The sequence below is a fragment of the Narcine bancroftii genome, chromosome 6 (genome assembly GCF_036971445.1).
Source record: "Narcine bancroftii isolate sNarBan1 chromosome 6, sNarBan1.hap1, whole genome shotgun sequence".
NCBI classification, from domain to species: Eukaryota; Metazoa; Chordata; class Chondrichthyes; order Torpediniformes; family Narcinidae; genus Narcine; species Narcine bancroftii.
The window spans coordinates 34,800,534-34,825,128 of NC_091474.1; the positions used below are offsets into that span (position 1 = coordinate 34,800,534).

General features: G+C 44.6%; 1 protein-coding gene across 2 annotated transcripts in view; it reads right to left on the minus strand.

The window, feature by feature from the left end:
- Positions 1 to 24,595, minus strand: part of LOC138735934 (uncharacterized) — a 129,085-nt gene that overhangs the window by 98,351 nt on the left and 6,139 nt on the right. For both annotated transcript variants that reach the window (XR_011340020.1, XM_069884609.1), the window contains exon 2: positions 8,479 to 8,604. Coding sequence is in view for 1 of the 2 variants with exons in the window: in XM_069884609.1 (XP_069740710.1) it covers positions 8,479 to 8,604 (126 nt within the window). In the remaining variant the exon portion in view is untranslated. The remainder of the gene's footprint in view (positions 1 to 8,478; positions 8,605 to 24,595) is intronic.

A 24,595-nucleotide genomic window follows, 5' to 3' on the forward strand; every position in this document is an offset into this window, starting at 1 on the left:
CACATAACTGAGGGTTGGGAACCAAACACTTATACTGTACAAACAAATCAGGATATAGTGAACCATTCAGTCAAGAAGTGGATCCAAATGGCTGACCTTGGATGTAAAGCTTTAAATACAAGGAATAAAACTTTATACGAGATCAAATTTAGAGTCAAGCCATACAAAAAAAATGATACAATGACGAAACATATTGGAGAGCAGGATGACGTCACAAAGGAAAAAAAGTGCTAGACGACATTTATGGATGATCTTAAAGAATAAAGACAGTGATGAACAAGTGAAAATTACAATTGACAAGTTGCATTTCATTGTTCGGGTGTGTATTGGAGGATTTCAACCGTGCTTTAGATTTAAACCATGCTTTTGCTTCCGCAAGACTGAGAATCAGTAATCTGCTTTGAAACTCAGCAGACACGAGCTAAATTCCACCATGGGGCCCAGAGATGCAGTTATCTGACAAAAAGACATCTGTGTACCAAGAACGTTTAATCTTCCTGCTTGTTAGTATATTGGTCACAGACTGTCAAACAGCAACCTAACCTTGAAGCAAAATAAACCATTGTATTCAAAGTGATAAGCTAGAAAGTGGTGTTATTCGATAGAAGCCTAGGCATGCTAGCTTGCTCGCTTATCTTTCTTTTTGTGCTGGGAATAGGTGCTTGAGTAATCAGTTTTTGGGTAATATAAGCCATGGTCCCGCTGCTGAAGTTTGAGACTCTCAGAGAGGTGGCAACATCTCTCAGCAAGAAGAACTTCTAGAGTCCAGCCACCGTCTTGGTCGGGGAGGTGGAGAAGCTGCTACCAGCGCCCCAATAACCTACTACAAGTGTGCAGTCGTTCCCTCGCCTCGGCAGTTGATAAGTATAATTGGGAAGGGCTTGCATATTGTAGTTTGATATCAGCTTTAGAATTTGTAATAAAAATTTGTATAAACTGAAGTGCTCTCGGCGTGTGTGTCTATTTTCTTTCAGTAGCTTAAACACTGTGACCAATCTAAAACAAACAAATTGAGAGGTTCACGTTTACCCAGGTCAGGGTGAAACAGAAATGTTAAACAAAAAGTTTTTTTTTGTTAAAGGAGGAAGAAATCTGGCCTTCCAAACCTGGGTAACAGCTTCCACCAACATTGAAGCACAGGTCAGACAGCAGCATGGTACAGCAGGTGAACTCACTGCCCTGCTGTGCCAAAGTCCCAACATCAATCTAACCTCAGGGACCACCTTCGTGGAGTTTGCACCTTGTCCTGGGTGCTGCCAGGTGATCTGCTTTGCTTCCAAATCACAAAAGCATTCAGGTTGATAAGTACATCAACCTGGGCCACTGTAAGTTGCGGTAAACAGGAAAGTTTGCAGATGCTATGATTACAGCTCAATACACAAAAGTGAAGAAGAGAACTTCATCAGTGTAGGTACTTGTGGATTGCACTGTAAATTACACAGAGTACGAGTTCAGTGGCAGAATCCGGGGAGCATTCATGGGAAATATAGGAAAAGTAAAATGTATAGAATTAATGTTTGATTAGCATACACAATTAGCTGAGGCTTTTCCCCTCAGCTGTGCACATGGGCACGCGCACACCCCCACGTTGTGCAACTAGTGCACAAAGAAAATTCATGTGTGCACAACAAAGGTTAGTTACCCAAAATAATGTAGTAATTAATAATCATATTTATTGAAAATAATCTCTTCATTGTTTCTGTCGACTAATTGGTTGGTTTTTCAAATACCACATTTGCACATCACTAATTTACATCACCTCACCTTTCCTTTTTTTTTAAATATAAACGCTGCAGCACGGCTACAGCCATGTTTGGCAGACAGTATTCATAGCTTAAAGTTTATGATGACCTCTTCCAAATTCTGTAATTAGTTGTTGAGCTTTTATTTTTTTAAATTATTTACTATGTCGAATTCAAAAGCTTCTGATTTCTCCGGAATTGAAGATTGTGACTTCACATTTGGCGATAAACAATACTTTATATCTAAAATATCATGATTTTTCAGATGAAAATACTGTAATAGTTAGACAGTTTAAAGATATCAAATTTCTGTGCATGAAAAAAAAAGCAAATCCAGACAGATTTCAAACTTTGCTCAAATGGTAGCATTTGTACTTTAAAATGGCAGTTTTTTGACCTTGCAAAGTTGATAGACTGTAGAGCTCGTCGAAAGAACCAAAGACTTGTTGATCCAAACCAAGGCTTTTATTAGCAAAAGACCGGAGCTCTTCACAGGTGGCCGACCAGTCCGGAATGATCCGACCTGGCTAGGGACACAACCCTTTAAGGCCCAAACAATAGGTGTGGCTTAGCTCTCAGCCAATCGCTGTAAGCACAGTCTAGATACAGTAACTATATACACTATGTACATTGGTGATAGATCTGTACTATCACATTCACCCCTTCTTGGAGAATTGACCCGGGAAGAAAAAAAAAACAAAAACGAGGGAGAGAATGAAAAGGAAGGGGTAGGTCAAGGACTGTAGCGGTCAGGGGGTCTGACCATCCGGCGTGACCGCCGTGGTGCCGGGATTGGGGTCGCTGGAGTGGTGTCACCAGCGGGCTCATCGGGTGCGACTGCTCCGTCGCTCAATTCCCCAGTCGTTTTGTCGGCAGGGTGGCCCGAGTCATTGGGGTGCTGTTGGTCCTTCTGTTGCGGCACGGGGCCTGGAGCATAAGGAGTTGGGGGGTTTGCTGGGTCTACCGCGTCCTGAGCTAGGTCCCGCACCGAAACAGTGTCCTCCCGCCCGTCTGGGAACTCCACGTATGCGTAATGTGGGTTCGCGTGGAGTAGAGTCACTCGGTCGACCAAGGGGTCATTCTTTGAGTGCCGGACGTGGCGTCGCAAAAGGACGGGGCCAGGGACGGTGAGCCATGCCGGTACAGTGGTTCCCGATTCAGATTTCCTCGGGAAAAGGAACATCCTTTCGTGGGGGGTGGCATTTGTTGCAGTACATAGGAGGGAGCGGATGGAGTGTAAGGCACTAGTGAGAACCTCCTGCCAGTGAGAGGTGGGGAGACCTTTAGACCGGAGAGCCAGTGTAACCGCTCTCCATATGGTGGCATTCTCCCTCTCGACCTGGCCATTACCGCGTGGGTTATAGCTCGTGGTCCTGCTTGAAGCAATGCCACACTCCAGAAGGTACTGTTGCAGCTCTGCACTCATGAATGAGGACCCCCTATCACTGTGGATGGAATTGGGGTACCCGAAGATGGTGAAAATACTGTGAAGGGCCTGTATCACTGAGGTGGCAGTGGTGTCTGGGCAGGCCACAGCGAATGGGAAGCGGGAGTATTCGTCGATGGCCGTAAGGATGTAGGTATTACGGTTGGTCGACGGTAGGGGTCCCTTAAAGTCTACGCTAAGACGCTCGAAGGGGCGGGTGGCTTTGATGACGTGGGAGTTATCCGGACGGAAGAAGTGGGGCTTGCATTCGGCGCACACCGAACAGGCTCGGGTCATGGAGCGGATCTCCTCAATTGTGTAGGGTAAGTTGCGCGCCTTGACAAAGTGAGCAAACCTAGTGACCCCTGGATGACAGAGCGCCTCATGGAGTTTCCGTAGTCTGTCCATCTGTATGCTGGCGCACGTCCCCCTGGAGAGCGCGTCAGGCGGGTCGTTGAGCTTACCAGGCCGGTACAGGATGTCATAGTTAAAGGTGGAGAGTTCGATTCTCCATCTGGCGATTTTGTCGTTTTTTATCTTACCACGCTGGGTGTTGCTGAACATGAAGGAGACCGCGCGTTGATCAGTCAACAGTGTAAAGCGCCTCCCAGCGAGGTAATGTCTCCAACGACGTACCGCTTCAACTATGGCCTGGGCCTCCTTCTCGATCGAGGAGTGTCTACTCTCCGGACCCTGGAGGGTTCTGGAGAAGAAGGCTACAGGCCGACCGGCCTGGTTCAAGGTGGCTGCCAGGGCGAAGTCGGATGCATCGCTCTCGACTTGAAACGGGACAGACTCATCGATCGCGTGCAGCGTCGCAGCAGCGATGTCAGATTTGATTCGATCGAAAGCCGCTGTGGCTTCGGTCGAGAGGGGAAAAGAGGTGGTCTTGATAAGAGGACGTGCCTTGTCGGCGTAGTTTGGAACCCATTGTGCGTAATAAGAGAAAAGGCCCAGGCAGCGTTTGAGAGCTTTCTGGGTATGTGGGGGGGGTAAGTCCATTAAGGGACGCATGCGGTCAGGATCTGGCATGACTATCCCGTTTTCCACCACACAACCTAGAATAGCGAGTCGTGTGGTCCGGAAAACACACTTGTCCAAATTGTAAGTCAGGTTTAGCTGACGGGCAGTTTGAAGAAATTTGTCTAGGTTGGCGTCATGGTCCTGCATGTCGTGGCCGCAGATGGTGATATTGTCCAGATACGGGAAGGTAGCGGTTAGCCCGTTCTGGTCCACCATCCTGTCCATTTCCCGCTGGAAGACCGCGACACCATTTGTGACCCCGAATGGTACCCTGAGAAATTGATATAGCCGCCCATTCGCTTCAAAGGCCGTGAATGGTCGGTCCTCGCAGCGGATCGGGAGCTGGTGGTAGGCCGAACGTAGGTCAATAGTGGAGAAAATGCGGTACTGGGCGATCTGGTTCACCACATCCGTGATGCGTGGCAGGGGGTACGCATCCAGGAGTGTGAAGCGGTTAATGGTCTGGCTGTAGTCGACCACCATCCGTAGTTTTTCCCCATTCTTGACAACCACCACCTGGGCTCTCCAGGGGCTTGAACTGGGTTCGATGATGCCCTCATCCAGCAATCTACGCACCTCACTCCTAATGAATTGCCTGTTTTCGTAACTATATTGCCGACTTTTGGTGGCCACAGGCTTCCAGCCAGGGGTGAGGTTTGCGAAGAGTGCTGGCGGGGCAATCCGGAGTGTGGAAAGGCCGCAGGATTGGCCCCGGGGCACGGGGGCGGGTTGCTCGGGTGCTTCGGGAGTGGGGCGATGGCAGACCGAGAGGGGGGCGTGGGGTCCCCCAAAGTGTAGGGACACCGTTTGGAACTGACACTGGAAGTCTAATCCCAGCAACACTGGGGCGCACAATCGGGGAAGGACGAATAATTTAAAGTGGGTGACCGTCACGCCCTGTACTTCCAGCGTGGCGATGCAATACCCCTTTATCCCAGTCGAGTGCGACCTCGTCGCTAATGAGATCCTCTGGGTAGTGGGGATAATGTCAAGTCCCCAACGGAGGGCCAGATCTGGCTGGATAAAACTGTCAGTTGACCCAGAGTCAAATAAGCAATTGGTGTAGTGTCCATGCACTTTAATCAGTTCCATTGCTCTGGTGAGGGGATGAGAGCATTGCTGGTTTAATGTTATTGAAGCAGTTGACAGGCGAGTTTTGCGAGATGACGTCACGCAACGGGATGACGTCACGCAACGGGATGACGTCACGCAACGGGATGACGTCACGCAACGGGATGACGTCACGCAACGGGATGACGTAGTCAACGCTCGAGGAGCAGGTTGGAGAACCTCCCGGAAGTGCTGTTGTGGCGGGTGAATGGTAAGTAGTGGGGTTTGTAGTTGCTCGTGATCGGTGGTCGGGCCCTGGCGGTCGTCAGCGATGGACGCTAGGGTGAGCACCTGGTTGGCCGCGGGGGTGGCTGCGGCGGCGGTAGCGTCGGCCCCGGGGGTGTCTGTGGCGGCAGCAGCAGCGGCGGTAGCGTCGGCCCCGGGGGTGTCCGTGGCGGCGGCAGCAGCGGCTGTAGCGTCGGCCCCGGAGGTGTCCGTGGCGGCGGCAGCAGCGGCGATAGCGTCGGCCCCGGGGGTGGCTGTGGCGGCGGCAGCAGCGGCGGTAGCGTCGGCCCCGGGGGTGTCCGTGGCGGTGGCAGCAGCGGCGGTAGCGTCGGCCCCGGGGGTGGCTGTGGCGGCGGTAGTGTCAAGTGTTCCGCACGGGGGCGAGAGTAGCATCACCATGGTTGCGACGGTGGGTTGCCCCTTCCGGGTTCGGCGTCTCCGTGACGTCAGGCGTTGCCGTGCAGGGGAGCCCTCGCTCTCATTGGACGAGAGCTCTGGGGAAGAAGAGTTTGAATGGGATAGTGGCGGTTGGGCTTCACACGAGGCACTGTGTTTGCTGGCGGCCATTTTAGACCTACAGACTGCAGCAAAGTGGCCGTTTTTAAGGCACTTCTGGCACCTGGCTTTTCTTGCTGGGCACTGGGATCTGCTGTGCTTGTCCCTCCCGCAGAAATAACATTTCGGGTTCGCACGGGGCAGGGTAGCAGCAGCCGACAGGCCGTCAGGGGTAGGGTAGAAGGGCACTTTACTCACATCAGAACGAGGGGTCCAGTCCCTAGAGAGCTCGGTGGACTTTAAGGCTGCATCCTCCATTGTGATTGCAATCCGGGCCACGTCCTCTAGTTTTTCTACCCCTTGTTCGAGCAAACGCAGCCTCACTTCGTTCGATCGGAGCCCGGCCACATAGGTATCCCGGACGAGGTCGCTAGTGATCTCGGCAGCAGTTTTGTCCACACAGTTACAGTCCTTGCCCAATGCCTTTAGTACTTGTAAATATGCCCTGCTGGACTCGCCGGGCTGTTGTTTCCTCGACGCAAGCATGAGCCGGGCATGAACTCTGTTCACCGGTTGATCATACAGTCCTTTCAGTACCTTTATGGCTGCGGTGTAAGTGGTCTCATCCTGGATGTTCTCGTAGACTCTCAAGGACACCATAGACAGCAATGCTGTTAGACGCTGGTTATCCTCCTCTACCTGAATGAATCTCAGGAAGTTTTCAAAGTTCAGCAGCCAGAACTTAAAGGCTTTGAAGGCTGTAGCTGACTGTGGGTCGATATCAAGTTTTTCTGGCCGAGTTAAACGCTCCATCCCTTTCAAAAAAAATTCCTTTTGCTAATAAAATTGTAGAGCTCGTCGAAAGAACCAAAGACTTGTTGATCCAAACCAAGGCTTTTATTAGCAAAAGACCGGAGCTCTTCACAGGTGGCCGACCAGTCCGGAATGATCCGACCTGGCTAGGGACACAACCCTTTAAGGCCCAAACAATAGGTGTGGCTTAGCTCTCAGCCAATCGCTGTAAGCACAGTCTAGATACAGTAACTATATACACTATGTACATTGGTGATAGATCTGTACTATCACATAGACAATGGGGGAAATCTTTCTTGTGTCTAGTGCAGACGGTGAGCGAGGTTTTAGCCTAATGAACATGAGGCTGGGCCTATGCCCTTCTGCTAGTGCCAGCATATCATTCATGAGCACAGAAGGGGTCCTGTCTCCCAAGCCATCCAAGTAAAAGGGCTGCTCATTCACATAAAGAGGCCAAAGATATGGATGAGCAGACTCTTGAGTTCCATATACTTGCCCTCCTCCAGAGAACGGTGCAGAAAATAACAAACTCCGTATGCGGTCTCTTGATCTAGGGCGCTTACTACTTAGTAGTGCCATGTGGAATCAGGTGTTATCTGCCTCAACTGGAATTGGGCTTCTGCTTGGTCAAACCATACATGTGATTGTGAAGTCCAAAACGTTGGCAATTTCAGAGCCATGGCATGCATCAAAGAATAATTTTCCATGTTGGGGTCTAAATATCGTTTTGACCATCTGGGTCACAAATTTAGCAAAGTATTCTATACTGAGCTACTATAGATCTTGGTGTACAGGCTGTGGAATCGCTGTACACATTGTCAAGTTGATGTCTACGTGGGGAGGTCGATGTACACGCTGTGAAGTCTAGTGCAAGACTGACATCTTCAGGCTTGCATGCATCACTGCTTGTGTCACAGACAGGAAGTGATTTCATCAGCCCAGATTAAAAATCCATGTTGGATACAGGTCCATTTCCTGTGTTTTCCACAGCACGTCTGCCATTTTGGGAGTCAGTTCACTTGCTGATAAGTGGGTCACCACACTCCTGTTTTCAGTAAAACCACTCTTCTTCGTAAATATGTCCAAGGCCAGGAGCTGTAGTTATGCAGTGTTTGATGTAATACAAACTCCCTTACTTCTCTGGAGATTGTTTTATGAATCAATTTGAGAAGTGCTATCTGTATTTTAAATTAAACATTTTGTACGTTTACCAGTATAAAATTTAAACGGAAACACAAAACTAAATACCAGAATTAATACAAATGGTTAGATTCAGAACCTTATTCTTTGCTTCTCTTCTTAAGGTTGAATTGCATGCCACTAAACATAAGCACAAGTAGAAATTTTTTATCTATATGAGATACTACTGCTTAAGAAAAAGGTGAATATTGTAAATAGTAACATCTATGAAGACCCAAGATCTTGTAGCTGTCGGGAGAGAGTTGATAGAGTCATTGTAACTTCATTTTTGTCACAATTTCAATGATAAGCATCCTACTAACTTCACTTTAATGAATCATTTGTAAAATTAAATCTCATTTATGTAATGCAACATAATTTTCTAACCATGCTTTAGCCAAACCACATATAGTCTGTTTGTTTAAAATCAATGAGTTTGCAAATGAAGAAGGGAGGTTACCGTACTTTAACAAGCTTGTTTGCCTCCTTGATTGTAGTCTTGACACCATGTGCAATTTCCCATGCCTGATCAACGGTGAGCTCTCTGTTTTTCACTGCATTGAGTAATTTGATCTGTTCAATATTACTAAGCTGTTGCAAATAACAAAAAAATTAGAAAGTGTTAGAAGGAGACCATCATAAAATATTGAAGAAATGAATCCCCAGTTGGCAGTGTTTAGTGCTTCATATGTTAATGCTGCCTTTTAACCACTTATGGTAATATTATCATGTTAGGCTGTGCCTCCAAAATTTATGTTATCATCTTCAATAAAAATCAATTTAGGAGTCTAAACACAATATTATAATACTATGAAAAATATTTAACTCTGCCAGCTAGAAATGATCTGTAAAGCAAATTAATGCAAACTTTTTCATGTTATTGCTCAGGGTTCACCCAAAAAGTTAAAAGTAATCAAATTTCTGTGAATTCATGAAATACAATTATCCTAATTATGATTCAATATTACACTGTAATCCAATTTAAAAAAAGAGACAGCAAGTTGTTAAATTGAGGCCAAAGTCAGCAATGTTGGAATCTGAAACAAAACAGAACATTTTTAAACAGAACAAGTTGCACTGACCTAGAAATATACTGCCTGAGGGCAATATTGTAATCTGTCCAAAACTTTTCAAAGGGAATCTCTTTAAGTGGCAACAATACGCAATCTCAAATATGGTTTAGGCCTTCAAAATTTGGGACATTCTCCACAAATCACTCTCATTGCTCTCACAAGTCCCACTTAGAATATGGAGCTGAAATTTCCACATCACATTTGCAAAGAATGTGTTTTGTTTTGATATGACAAGAATTCCTACTAAAAAAAATACTAAACCCTTTCTGCCCTGTAACCCTCTATTTTTCTTTCATCATGTGCCTGTCTAAGACTCTCTTAAATATTCATAATATTTCAGCCTTCACAACCATCCCTGGCAAGGTATTCCAGGCACCCACAATTCTCCACACAACTCTCTGCATCTCCGCCAAACTTTCCTCCCCTCACTTTATACAGGGATGAGTTGGCAACCAAAGTCAACATCCAAGGCTCAAAATTTTCTGCAAGTGGTGGTTTCCAAAATATGACCTCAGCTAATGCAGTGAGCATGAAAGGGAAGGTGACCAAGGCAGCAGACCAGCAAAGGGCTCAGTGGCCAAGAGACCCACACGGGCCACGGGCAACTTGCAGTTGGGAGACCCACACAGGCAGTGAGATGCTGGACACTGGCCCATGGATCAAGGTATCAGAGCCAGAATTCAAGAGCGTGCCAAGGGCAAGAAGGGCTCCCGGAGGGCCTCAGGTGCTGATCATGTCGGAGGTTTGGATCTGACGCTTCGATTGACAAATTAAACAGGAGTCTGTGTGCCTGGAGAGACTATGGAAGTGTTGAAGACAAATCCACCAACACTCGATGGCACTGAAGGGACTCACTTTGCTGTTCTTTCTTCCATACTACAAGGTGTAGCAGCAAATCGACTCTTATTATGTGACAATAAAAGAGGCCTTGAACCACTCCTTTCTCAATAAGGCCTCAAGTGGGAAAGGATTAGCTCTTAACTGGGGCACAGTATGAACCATATAGAATACAATGGAATCTCCTGGACCTAATGGGGTAGGGGAAAAAAAAATCCCTCTCTTTTCCCCCCCACTCCCCCGAGTATTTTAGATCTTTTCCGTTTTCCTTGCATCTGCAGAGAAAATACATGCCTGATGAATGACTTTAAAATCAATAATCTTCAGGCAAACAAGATAGACCAGCTAGATTTTGCCTGCTCCTTTTTTGTGTTTATAACCCCATTGTCAGCCGATGTGGTGGTACACCACCGGCCTACTGCAGGGGGCAACCTCCGTACCTGCAGGAGTGTAAGGGGACAGCACAACACCAGGCGAGCTGTCAATCAGTCGGCCTGAATGGATCAAGCCCCACCCAGTCAGGTGTCAATCACTCTCCGGGATACAAGCCTGCGCCGGCCTCCTGAGGCCTCACACAGAGTTCCTGCAGCCACAGCCAGCCTGGCTCTGTGGAAGTCTTTGTGGATTAAAGCCTGTTGTACAGTCTTTACCTTGTGTGTGTCTGATTCTGTCTAACAGTGCACCACAGCCTAGAAAAGAAAACAAAGGCTGCCCAAGGCTTTCTTAAAACCCCCAGGGAAATGATGTGACTGAATTGAGCTGAAGAAAGCACAGCACATGCTTGTAATTTGAAAAAGTAGAAATGCGCAGGTTGTGCACTTCTTAAAAAGGATGTGAAAATTAAATACCGAGGGATTTGTTATCTAAAGGAGCTTGGACACTATTGCATCGCCAATGTTTGGAAAAATAATCAACTCTGCTTTATTTTGTGCATATCAAAACAATGCATCATGAATGGGGAATTCCATGCCAAAGATTTCCAATTCCTTAATTTTAAGGGACAGGATATTATCCTCTGGTGGAACTTGGAAGTACAATTTTAATTTTGTGCAATACATAACACCACTTTTTAAAAATCTTGATCGAAGTTCGTGTTGGGAAAAACTGCTCCAATTGCAGGTCTATTTTAATATTTCAGAAAATTGATCTAAGGCATCTTTGTGCAGTCTGGGCTTCAATTATTCCACCTCCCACATTCTGCCCTGGGGTTACATCAGCCTTGTATGTCTACACGAACACAATTTGCATTTCTGGAACTCTCAATGACCTCAGGGACTTGCTGCTGGGAAGCAGTGTGCCCGCAAGGCCTCAGGACGCTGAGGATGAGGCCATGAAAGCAACAATCGTCAAAAGAGCCAACAAAGACATTTATGCCTAGTACCAAATTATCAGCAACTTTTAAAAGAGTCAGATTTTAAAAACCATTTTAAAAACAAATTTAAAAATGCTTGTATACAGAAAAATACTTAATTAAACTTAGCTTTGTTACTTAAAATTCAAATGAATGAGGGTCACACTGGATATGCTGGTCATAGCTGGCATGAAGCTAGCAACCAAATACAAAATGCATCTAGCCTTCTCCAGGAGGACAATCTGAAACCAGCCCCGGACTCAGTGGCAGTAGGTAATCTTCCACAAACCAGCACAGAGGGCCTCAAATCAGGAGTGTGTTGATCGGTGAGCAGCAACCCCAGCTTCATTGACAAAAGACAAGTATGATTCAAGCCAATAATAAGCAATTTGTAGGAGGATGGGGGTAAAAAAAAAATACTTCAAAAGAAGACACCTCATTTAAAAATAAGAGATCGGACTTGCAATGCCCAAAATCATATTTAGAACAAATTTAAAATATGTAACAGTTCTCCATTCTACAAACTAGAGAGCTATATTTGGAAGTCAAAGATAATTTTGATAATTAAAATGAAATGATCATTTCTAGAGTAATTGGACTCATCATTATGCAGCTTAAAGATGTAACATTGTATTATAACAAGAAATTAATAGGCAGTATTCAGCAATTAATTCATGGATATCTGGATGGATGATTTGTAGTTAAAGTATAAGCAAAATTTAATGTAATTTAAACAAAGAAAAACAAAAAAAGTAGAGTCCATCTTTGATGTCATTTAATAAGCACGTTGAAAAATTTTGCACTCTATTTTTACTTCCTTCCAGTGGTTCTCAACCTTTTTCTTTCCACTTACATACCACTAAGTATTCCCTATGCCATTGGTGTTTATTGATTGCTTAAAGTGGTATGTGAGTGGGAAGGGAAGGTTGAGAACCACAGCTCTAGACCCAATTGTTACAGAAATATTTTGCTTGAGTAAAGTTGACATTGGCCCTTTTCCTTTGGAGCTATGAAACCGTGCACATAACGAGTCAATTAGGTACAATTAAAACAGTGGCTTTCAAACCTTTTCATCTTAAGCAATCCCTTACTAATCACAGAGCACCCATGACAAGGTTGAGAACCACTTTTACACAAATAAACATGGATGTACAACACATTAATGGAATACACAATAAATGTGACAGATTACATAGCTCAGCAAAATATGAAGGCATATAGAGTGCATCCATAACACAAAAGTACATCAAATAATTTTATCATGAACAGCCATATCTCTAAACCCTATCCCCATACCAACATTATATGGCTAAAAAAAAAAAATCGTACTTTATTCCTGGAGTTAAATGGCAAAGTACTAAAATTCAGGATTTATATTCTGCCTAGAGATTGTGAAAATAATTCAGAAATGGCTCCCACAACATTTGAAGCCAATTCAGGAATAAATATTTTCTAAATTTAAGCAGAACATAATGTTCCTCAGCCACTGAGCAGGAGTGGGTAAGGCAACATCCTTCCATCGAAGCAGTATCGCACATCTGGCCAAAAGAGAGGCAAAAGACAGAATACAATGTTTGATTGGAGTTAAAAGATCATCCTCTCCAGTTGGACCAAAAAGAGCAACCAAAGGATTAAGCTTTCGTGTCTACATTAAGGATTAAGTTTGAAACACATCCTTCCAGTATTTTAAGGCTTGGACATATCCAGAACATATGAATCAAAGAAGCCTCTTCTCTCTTACATTTATCACAAATTTACATCTGAATAGATACAAGAATTTAACTTAAGACACGTGGTCCCATGTACTACTTTAAATTGTGACAAAGAATGATGGGCACATAAACATGTAGTATTAACCAGCTTAATTGAGTCCCAAATCTCATCTGACAATGAAAGCCCCAAATCCTGTTCCCAGGTATTTTTAATTTTAACTAGGTGGGCATGTCTCAATCCTACCAATTTATCATAGATAATGATTTTAAACCTTTATGAGGAAGTTGTAAACAAAAAAAATACATCAACAATGTTTGCATCAGGTGCCCCAGGGAAACCAGGTAATTGGAGATTGAAGAAAACGCCTGGACTTGCAAATATTTGAAAAAATTAGTATTGGGTAAATTGAGCTTTTCAGAGAACTGCTCAAATGATGGAAAACTTAATAAACATGTTCAAAAAATTTGCAAACTAATTATATTTGCTTCCATTGTTTCATTCTCAAAATGTTAATGGAATCAGTGTGTCGAAGACAGAACCACAGGCACCCAAAAAAAAATCAGAGCATGAAATCTTGTCCAAAGAGCCTGTTCTGCTATGAAAGAGATTTTAATGATTTGAACATGGACTTAACTCCACCTACTCACCCCCCCCCCCACCCCCATAACTCTCAATTCCACAAACTGTGCAAAAATCTATTTATCTCTGTCTTAAATACATTTAATGAAGCAGCCTCTATTGCTTTCTTAGGCTGAGATTTTAGCAGATTCACTCTCTGGGAAAAGCAGTTCCTCCTCAAATTCAAACTTTTGCTTTAAGCTATTATGGTTCCTTCTCTCAGATGGGCAAGGCAGTAAAGATGCTGGTTAATTCAATATTCTCTCAGATTTGGAAGTCCAGGAGCAATATAGCCACGAACAACTCATAGTGGGAGTCTCCAAGATGGTGGACGAGGCTGAGAGAATACTTGCCTTCAATTAGCCAGGGCACAGAGTACAAGGGGAGATTAGGGTGCAAGTTTATAAAACATGGGTTCATCCCAATTGGAGCACTGTGCGCTATTCAGGTCACCACACGAAAGGAAAGATGTGATGCTCTGGAGAGAGTGCAGAGGAGGATCAACAGGGACAATTCAGTAACGAGGATAGAGTGAGATGCACCATTGAAAGCATCCCATCGGGGTGCATGCCAGGGAACTGCCGAGTTGGGAACTCAGCTTACACCAGCACACAAGTTTGATTTAACATTGGTGATCAAAAGACAATTTCTTCCCCCAATGAATTCCTGGCTTTAGTTGAAAGCACCAAGATTTTAAATTTCCATTAGTACTTTGCTTTCTTGCAAAAGAAATAGGTAAAGAGGGGAGGGGGCATAGACAGAAAATTTGGATTGGTATTTTCAGAATTTTCAAGATGTTTCAATCCAGACACATTCCACTGCGACACTGACTCTAAATTTGTTCCTATAGACAAATGCATGGCCTTTTGCCATTGAAAGCTATTCTAATTGTCAGGCTAAGGTCTCCAATGCTTCATCCTCACACAGGGAAAGAGTGATCATACAACAATGGCCGTGAACAGACATGGCCCAGTCAGGAGCTGACGAGAGAGTCCAGGTTTGTGAAGGCTTCCTGTGTGATCTGACACCGTCAGACTCCACACCTCTGCTTACAGTAACTTCTGCCAATATAGATCAAGTATCAATGCACTATACAAAAGTGCTTGAGAAAGTCAACAGGTCACACAGCACCTGCAGAAAGCAAATACGTAACGAATGTCTCAGGTCACAGAGCCCTTCATCATTGCACTACATTCACAGCAACTGCAGGCCTTCCAGTTAAACTCAAATATCACAAGATGGCCATATTGGAAAGGATGTGCTCCAGGCTCCATACAAAGTCTCAAGTTGAAGCCACTCTCCTGTAGATTGCAAACGGTTTTTTGCCCAGAGTTATATTCATGCCAATAGCCTGGTCACAAGACTCAAGATTTAATTGTGCTTCCTGCTGCAAAAGGCACATGACCTCAGCCTTCAGGAAACTGCCAACCGAGTCACATTTGCAGCAGCCTGCTCTTGCCTCATGGCTCTATCATATGCAATCCCATCTCAAGACTTCAAGCTCTTAGATGAGGTCCTTGCATCAACTTAAAAGGTGCCAGCCCCGTTGGTTTTGGTAATTGACTCATTTCTACCTCAACTTGATCTTGTGCTCAGAGGGCTTTCTGATCTCAGGCAAGGGGAATATCTCTCCTCCACTCCATCTCCTCGATGGGAACGTCAGTGAGACAGGTGCCCATGGTTGTCCGTAGTACGGTCCAATTTCCAGAGCAATATATGCATTCATAAAGCTTCTTCCATAAGTGTTTCAAGCATGGGCTTGATGAGTGCTCAGAACATCAGTTGAGTTTTGAACTCCACCAACTTTATGCAAGACCTGTAACAGCTGTTGGGTCAGTCTACTTCCTGAATGATAATGCCAGTGAACAAATTGTCCATTCAATCACCACCATGCAATAACATGCAGTCACAGAATCTCGAGTTTAAATCTTACAATGAAAATGAACCCTTCTGCACAGGACTGTTGATATTTACTTAAAACTGCATACAATTGCAGGACTCCAAACAAAATGATCACTTTTAACAGAGCACTGCTCACATTATCCTCAAGTTAGATTCATCACAGAAAAAGCACATTCAAGTTCAATCATTTGAATGGGGATAAACAGCTCTGTGGGAGGAGGGCAAATACTGGGTAATTTAGATTCAAGAATTAACTTTATTTAATTTCAAAAATGATGAATAATTAACACTCCCAAGTATTCAATCATTTGCAGCTGGTGAAACTGAAAGTGTCATTTAATTGGCTGTGAAAATAATAACATGTGCGACTTGCTATTTGCAAGAAACGCTGATTGATTCGAGGTCAGCATGTCTCAGAATGTTCCCATCAAGGACCAAAACCAGTAACAGTGGTCAGCGAACGGGCAAATGACAAAGAGTAGTGTCATTATAATGAATATGCATGAGATGTATTCACCTGACCGGAAGTCAGATGGAATGCGAGAGAGAGAGAGAGAAGAGTGCGAAATGGAGGAACAATGAAAACTGGAGAATAAAGGCATGGAGATATTTAACTGGTAAAACCTGTTATTAACTTCACATTTCGGGCCACAAATGTGACATTGGCGACGAGGATTAAAACAACAACATTTTGGAACTTCAATGTGATAAGCATTTTGATTTTTGAATCGGTGGCTTTGGGCTGAAAAAGTTTCCTCATGGCAGGCGCAGAAGCCGACTTTCTTCGAGATGTTCCTCATTTTGACCCGACAAGTGATGTAAGCACTCTGAGTGTGAAGTGGAAGGCATGGCTGGAAGAATTTGAAGCCTACGCCGACAGTCGTGGCCTATTTCTCGATAGCGGTACGGTGAAACAAAAAACGCAGAGGAGGGCGTTACTTCTTTTCACCGCAGGACCCGCAGTTCGGGAAACTTTTAAAACACTTTTGAATACAGGAAGGAAGGATGAATACCAGAAAGCCGTTGATGCATTGAATGCAGTGACACCGAATGCTACATTTCAACGCCATTTGTTTCGGAGAACGAAACAAGAAGATGGACAAACGATTGCTCAGTACGTGACGAGATTGCGACAGCTGGCTGTTGGATGCAATTACATGGCAGCTGATTTGGACAACAATTATTGGATCAAGTCGTGCAGCACTGCAGATCAGACAAGCTCAGGAGACGTCTACTGGAAAAAGGGAGTGAGTTGAAGCTCACTGATGCTTTAGCCATTGCTGCTGCATTAGAGGCTGTTGAGGGGCAATTTCATACCATGACCCTGAAGGACAACTCAAGCCAGCAAGTTAAGAGGCTCTCGCATCGCCATAACCAGCCAAGATATACGTCGACACATGACGTGGAGTGTTATTGATGTGGAAACAGAGATCATTTTGGAAAAGACCCATGCTGCCCAGCAAAAGGCAAAGTTTGCAGAAAGCGCGGAGGTAAGGACCACTTTGCAAAGAAGTGCAAAAGCAAGTCCAATGCAGATCAGAAGGGGAAGAGTGCAACTTCCAAAGGCAAAGCTTGGGGGAAAGGAAAGTATCCTGGAAAGAAAGACACTATTCGCCATATAGACAGTGACCCAGAAAGTGACGATGATGATGATAACCAGGATGGACTGAGATACTATCAATTTACATTGAATGATGTACATCATGAGAAGGTCCCAGTGATAATTGGTGGTGTGACAGTTCAGGTCATTGTAGACTCAGGCAGTGACAGTAATGTAATTGACCGACATTTATGGGAGAAATTGAAAAAGATCGTCTGTACATCAAAGAAGTGCTCCAAGAAACTGTATCCATACACAGCAACCAAGCCATTGCAGACCATTGGATGTTTTACTGCAACTGTTGAAGCTGGTGATAAGTACACCGAAGCAGAGTTTGTTGTCATAGATGAGAGGGGAGAACCATTGCTGAGTAGACGCACAGCGCAAGACCTGGCAATACTTCATATTGGAGCTCGTGTCAATTCAGTTCAGTCATACGAGGATATGAAGCAAGAATTCCCCGCAGTTTTCCAGGGAGTAGAAAAGCTGAAAGGTCGACAACTAAAGCTAGCGGTGGACAAAACGGTCAAACCCAAGGTGCAACCAGTGCGCAGAACTTCATTTGGACTTCATGGGAGAGTCGAAGCCAAAATTAAAGAGTTGATCGCGCAAGACATTATTGAACCTGTGGAACATTCGACACAATGGGTCAGCCCAGTAGTGATTGTGCCCAAACCAAATGGCGACATAAGACTGTGTGTTGATATGAGGATGGCCAATGAAGCTATAATTCGAGAACGACACCCCATACCAACAGTGGAGGAAATACTTCAGGAGTTAACTACCAGTAAGATATTCTCAAAAATTGATTAAAAATGGGGCTATCATCAATTAGAGCTGGACCCAGAATCCAGAGACGTAACAACATTTGTGACTCACTGTGGATTGTACTGATACAAGAGACTATTGTTCGGCATTAATGCACCTTCTGAGATCTACCAGTATGAAATCCATCGAGTGATTCAAGGCGTTCCTGGAGTTGCCAACATTTCTGACGACATCATAGTCCATGCGCCTACAAAGGAAGAGCATGACAGACTGTTGAGGCGTGTACTATCTAGACTACAGGAGGCAGGCCTTACCGTGAATGGAAACAAGTGCCAGTTCAGTGTGTCAGAAATGGACTTCATGGGACACAGGCTTATACGGGAAGGACTAAACCCAGCAGAGGCCAAGGTGAAGGCTATTGCAGATGCACGTGCACCCCAGAACGCAACGGAGGTGAGGAGTTTCCTGGGATTGGTCAATTATTGCGCAAAGTTCACCCCTAACTTTGCTACATTGGCAGAGCCACTAAGGAAACTGACCAGGAAAGGTGTACTATTCCATTTTGGATCTGAGCAGAAGAAAGTGTTCACAGCGCTGAAGCAAAGTCTGATGGATGCTGAAACTCTTGGATATTATGATCCAGCTGCACCAACCAAAGTCATAGCGGATGCTAGTCCTGTTGGTTTAGGAGCCGTGTTGGTCCAGATGCATGATGTAGGACCAAGAATCACTGCCTATGCTAGCAGATCATTGTCAGATGTGGAAAGAGAAAGAAGCACTCGGACTTATATGGGCCTGTAAGAGGTTCTATGCATATTTATACGGCATTGAATTTGAACTCATCACAGATCATAAGCCATTAGAGGTGGTCTATGCCGCTAGATCCAAACCGTGTTCCAGAATAGAGCGATGGGTGCTCCGACTCCAACCCTACAAGTATAAAGTAGTTCACATTGCCGGGAAAGCAAACATTGCTGATCCGCTGTCCAGATTGGTGAAGGATGGATGCCCACAATCCAAGTCAGAATTGGGGACAGAAGCAGAGAGCTTTGTACGCTTCATAGCTATTCAGTCGACACCGAAAGCTGTGACCACGAAGGAAGTCGAGAGAGAGTCCGAACATGACCCAGAACTCATGGAAGTGAGAGAATGTATCCAGAGTGGACAATGGGACAAGTGTACTCACAAGGCTTACATTCCCATTAGAGACGAACTTTGTTGCATCGGACAGTGTGTATTGAGAGGTTGTAGATTGGTGATACCACAGAGGTTGAGACCGAAGATCGTATCCTTAGCTCATGAAGGACACCTAGGTATTGTTGGTACGAAGCAAAACCTCAGGAGTAAAGTATGGTGGCCAGGTTGTGATAAAGACGCAGAGAAATTCGTCAAAACCTACCATGGATGTCAAATCACAAGTAGGAGTAATCCTCCAGAGCCAATCCGGAGTACGCAACTCCTGACAGGACCATGGATCGACGTAGCCGTTGACTTTCTTGGACCTTTACCGACTGGTGAATCAATCATGGTAGTGATAGATTACTACAGCAGATACTATGAGTACACTGTGATGAGGTCCACGACCACTGAAAAAACAATACAAGCATTAGCAGAGATCTTCGCAAGATATGGATTGTCTGTTACGCTATACTCTGACAATGGTCCACAGTTTATTTCAGAGACATTTGCTGAATACACAAGGACCACAGGTATCCACTATCATAAAGTAGCTCCGAAATGGCCGCAAGCCAACGGGGAAGTAGAGAGACAAAATCAGTCCATTGAAAAACGATTACAGATTGCTCACGCAGAAGGACAAAATTGGCGAGAAGCATTGCTATCCTATGTAGCTGTCTATCGGGCAACACCTCATGCAACCACAGGAAAAATTCCTGCAGAAGTACTCTTCAGGAGAAAAATCTGCACAAAAATGCCAGAAATAAAGGAAATCAGGGACGACCAGGAGATGAGGGACCACGATGCTGAAAAGAAAGGAGCAGCAAAGCTGTACACAGATTTGAGACTTGGAGCCAGGTACTCAGACATCATGCCTGAAGATAATGTTCTGGTGAGGCAAGAGAGTGGTGGTAAGCTAGACATACCTTATTACCATCAACCCTACACTGTCGTATCCAGAAGTGGCAGTATGGTAACAGTCAAGTCTCCGGCTGGAGTCCTGTACAAAAGAAATGTGTCTGGTGTAAAAATGTACCAGTCCAGAGCCACCTCGAGCAAGATGGTTGAAATTCCAATACGAGATGCTCAACCTGAGGGACCAGATGATGTTCCCGAGGCAGTTATCAGTATTCCTGATGAAGTGACCAGAGTGCCAGAAGCACCCGAGGCCGTAGCGAGCAGTGTTTCCGACACTGAGAGGGAACAACCGAGTGGCGACGATAGCATCGCAGTAGGGCCGAAACGAGACAGGAAATCACCTAAACGATACGAAGACTTTGTGCCCTCATTATCACGAAAGGGAAAGTTTGTGACAGTTGGAATGATAGTAGAACATTGGGACAGTGATTTGATCATATATCATAAAGTGCGTGTATGAGTGCTGTATGAGGTGCATTTTTGTTTAGTTGAGTTATTGAATTACAGTTGGTTACGACATGTTTATGTTACATTGTGTGTAGGAGGAGTTTGAACTTGTTTGTTTGTTTGAAATTGTTTATTGGTTCCGAGGGATAATGATAAGGTGACGGTGTTTACATTTCAACATTAAGGTGTAAAGTTTATTTCTGGTGAAAGGAGGGATGTCATGATAATGAATATGCATGAGATGTATTCACCTGACCGGAAGTCAGATGGTATGCAAGAGAGAGAGAGAGAAGAGCGCGAAATGGAGGAACAATGAAAACTGGAGAATAAAGACACGGAGATATTTAACTGGTAAAACCTGAGTTAGTAGTGTTATTAACTTCACATTTCGGGCCACAAATGTGACAAGTAGGTTTCCAGAAGATTTGGACAATAGGAAGATGTGGTACAGTTGGAGTCCTCTCAAGTCCACATTGACTAAAGCAGTTATTTAGGTTACTTCTGCTTCCTTGCTCTAGTCTGTAGACCTGTAGATGATGGTAAGCTTCAAATACCTTCATCACTCCTTTAAGTTCCAGATTCTGCCTTAGAGGAAGAAAATGTTTCCTCATTTTGTTCACCAATAACCTTTAAACGCAAGTTACTCTGCCAAGAAAACTGCTCTTTCTGATTTCTCCAGACTAAACATCTCTATTTAAATCCAATCATGCCCCCACGGCTGTTCCTTTTTTCTTACTTTCTATTGTCTGCTGCCAACTCTCCCCCAGTAGCAGATTAACCATTAGGCTGACGCCAAGGAGCCCGGGAGGCAAGGGGGCCCACAAGTCTCCAGGCTTCAGCCTACTTAGTAAAGGGTAGCCTAGTCTCGGTTTCACACATTGCAAGTTTGTGCAGGTGATGTCAATGACTATGGACGTCACACTGGTGCACACAGTGGTTTCTGGGAGCTGCCAGTGGCAGCATGTATGAACCTCCAGCTTCCCACCAAACTATTAGATTTTTAACATCAATTCAGTCAGAGAGGCATTTGGTAAGAAGGTGGAGGAGGATTAGAGGATGAATCAAAGCAGCTTGCCCAGAGCACCCAGGGGCAGTTGTTAGTGGCACTCTAAAGAAATCTCTTGGTGCCTGCCACATTGACCACCGCCAGTGGGCTGATATCGCCTCAAACTGTGCATCTTGGCGCCTCACAGTTCGGCGGGCACCAACCTCCTCGGAAGAAGACTGCAGAGCCCACCTCACTGACGAAAGACAAAGGAGGAAAAACCCAACACCCAACCAACCAATTTTCCCTTGCAACTGCTGCAACCGTGTCTGCCTGTCCCGCATCGGACTTGTCAGCCACAAACAAGCCTGCAGCTGACATGGACATTACCCCTCCATAAATCTTCGTCCGCGAAGCCAAGCCAAAGAAGAATGGGCGCTGCTAGGTGATTTATCAGTCAATCCCCCAGCAGCCCCCAACAGAGAGCCACTAACTGCCTCTGGGCACTCTGAGCAACCTCCTTTAATTCAACCCCCACTCCTCCACCTTCCCACCACCACCAAACTATTAGATTTTTTAAACATCTAATTTAGTTGGGTGGGGGGGGTGTGGAGGTTGTTAAATCCTGCCTGTAATCTCCAGAATGCTGGATAATAAGTTTTGGAGCACTCTACAATGAGGAAGACACTGCCAGCAGCTGGCACCGACCGATCAGCCTATCACAATTGGGGATAGGTAGTTCAGAGCTTGCACTACTGCCATGCCGTGTCGTGCACGTTGTCTTCCTTGTAATTCCAGCATACTGGGCCCAAGTCACTTGCTCTCCATACAAAGGGAACACCATCTATTAAATAACCTGGGCAGCATGATGGGACGAATAAAGTCACTAGCAAAATAACAGTGTCCCCCTATCAGAGTTTGGCTCATATCACGCCACTCACTGACAAGTTGGGGACAACTGATTCAATTAATCCTGGACTCTCTGCCATAGGAGCGGAATAAGTGATCACTTTAATTATTGCTGTTCAAATTATGAATGAGAGCAGTTTCTGGAAATTGTACCCAAAATGTGCAGAATGCAATGGCCATCGTAAATGGTTGAATGATGGCTGGCACAAGCCAGGGAGGTGTTGCGCAGCAGAGAACTGAACAGGGACCAGACAAACTGCCCCAAGTGCATCCCTTTGTCAGAGCCCAGCGATGAGGTCCCTGCCTGCAGCCGACACGAAGGCCCAACCCCTCCCCTTCTCATGCATCCCTATCCACTGAGCTAATGCCACCCGGCCCATCAATTCTATCCTGCCATCAACAAACCAAGCATGCACACCCCGAGTACATACCCACTGGACAAATTTAGAATAAGAGAGGGAGAGCATGACCCAGTTTGGGGGGGGTGGGGGGTGGCCCCAAGGTCAAGAGGGCCTGGGTGGTACTTAATCCACCACTGCTCTCTCCCTATTGTATCTGGAATTTTAGGAAATCCATGACAAGGGTGCAGAGAAAAGTAAATCAGACAACACCAATGGACAGTAAAACTGAGTTTATTCTCCTTAGAGCAGAGTGCAGGAGATGAGAGGTGAGACAGTGAAGTTTCTGCTCTTCAAAGGGTTAACAACACAAAGATAATTGCCAAAAGAATGAAAATTTTTTTTTAAAGTGTTTTAAGGCTGCTTGGTGCTATGATCTAGATTTTATTTTAAAATAGAGTGGCATTACAAGTTCATACACCTATAGCTATAATCTTGGAAGAGGAAACGCACAAATCTTTGAGGAAAGTACACAAGTGATTTGCATGAGAACACACCCAGTTTCTTAGAGCAGTGACTGAGAGGGAAATTGTATGCTGATACCACAGGACTAGGTTTTCTCACACACAAACAGCAGAGCATTTTGCCTCTCCATTCTTGTGAAACTTGCATGAATCACACAAGTATTTCCCCATGTACCTCAGTTAAAATTTGGGGCCAAAACTCCTTGTGAGCTTCATTTGTGTTAATAAAATTCATGATAAAATCTGTGTAAGCTATAAACACAAGGGGATTTTACAAATGCACAATGAACCTTTCAATGACAGCAGTGCAGCAGAGGGAAAAGCAAATTCCAACCTTACACACACATCTTGGAAAAACAAAAATGCTAGAGGAACTCAGCAGGTCTTGCAGCATCCATAGGAGGCAAAGATATTCAACTGACATTTTGGGCCAGAATCCTCCTTTAAGGTTTCATGTCCAAAATGTCAGTATATACATCTTTACCTCCCATAGATTCTGTGAGACTTGCAGAGTTCCTCCAGCAATTCTGTGTTTTTCCGACAATCAAAGTAGCTACAGGCTTTCACGTTTCACTACAAACAGCTTGGAATGTATTAGCAAAGTGAATCTAGAGTCAATTGTCTGAAAAATCTACAGTCATCAAGTCTACAGCCAACTACAATAAAATCCCGGTTATTCAAGCAAACATGAACCTCAAGCAACGGGAGATAGATAGATAAATAAATAAAAGCACAGAATAAATGGGTAAAAAAAACAGGTTTAAAATTGGTACACCTCATCATTGGTTCTCCATTCATGTCACATGCAGCCATAAAATTCACTTAACCGTCATCTACCAATCCCCTTAGGTCCCAGATACCAGGGGTTTCACTATTTCTCAAAAGAACCATTGGAAGCAAGAATGTCTCTCTACTTCCCCGTTGGCCTGCGGCCATTTCGGACTTTTGTTTGGGCTGTTCAAATGGGACACAGAACAAGCCACATAGAAGCTTAACTGGTTAATGACCTGATTGTAATAATTTAAGTGGGTTAATAAAGATTCTCAGCATTTTCTTGCCTTTTTTGCCATTGGGATTTACATTTAGCATTCTTTGCAGCCAGTCCTTCAACTTCAAGGATGAGTAAATTCCATGCCTGTTGTTTTTTTTTGAGATTACAAGGTGGCCGATGAACCCACTTAGGATTTGCAGTCTGACAGATGTGGGGGCAGGAGGTACTTGATAAAGAAGGATTTCCACTAAGTTGCGGTGAGCTTCCAAAGAGACTCAAGGAACTCAAGGAACACTTCACAATTCCTGTGATTGGGAGATCCTACATGTACTCAATTTGCAGAGTCATTGAGACCTCTCATTGATTTTCTTGTGGCCGCATTTAAGTTGTCACAAGATCAAGCAATATTTTGGCTCCAGATTTAATGGGCCG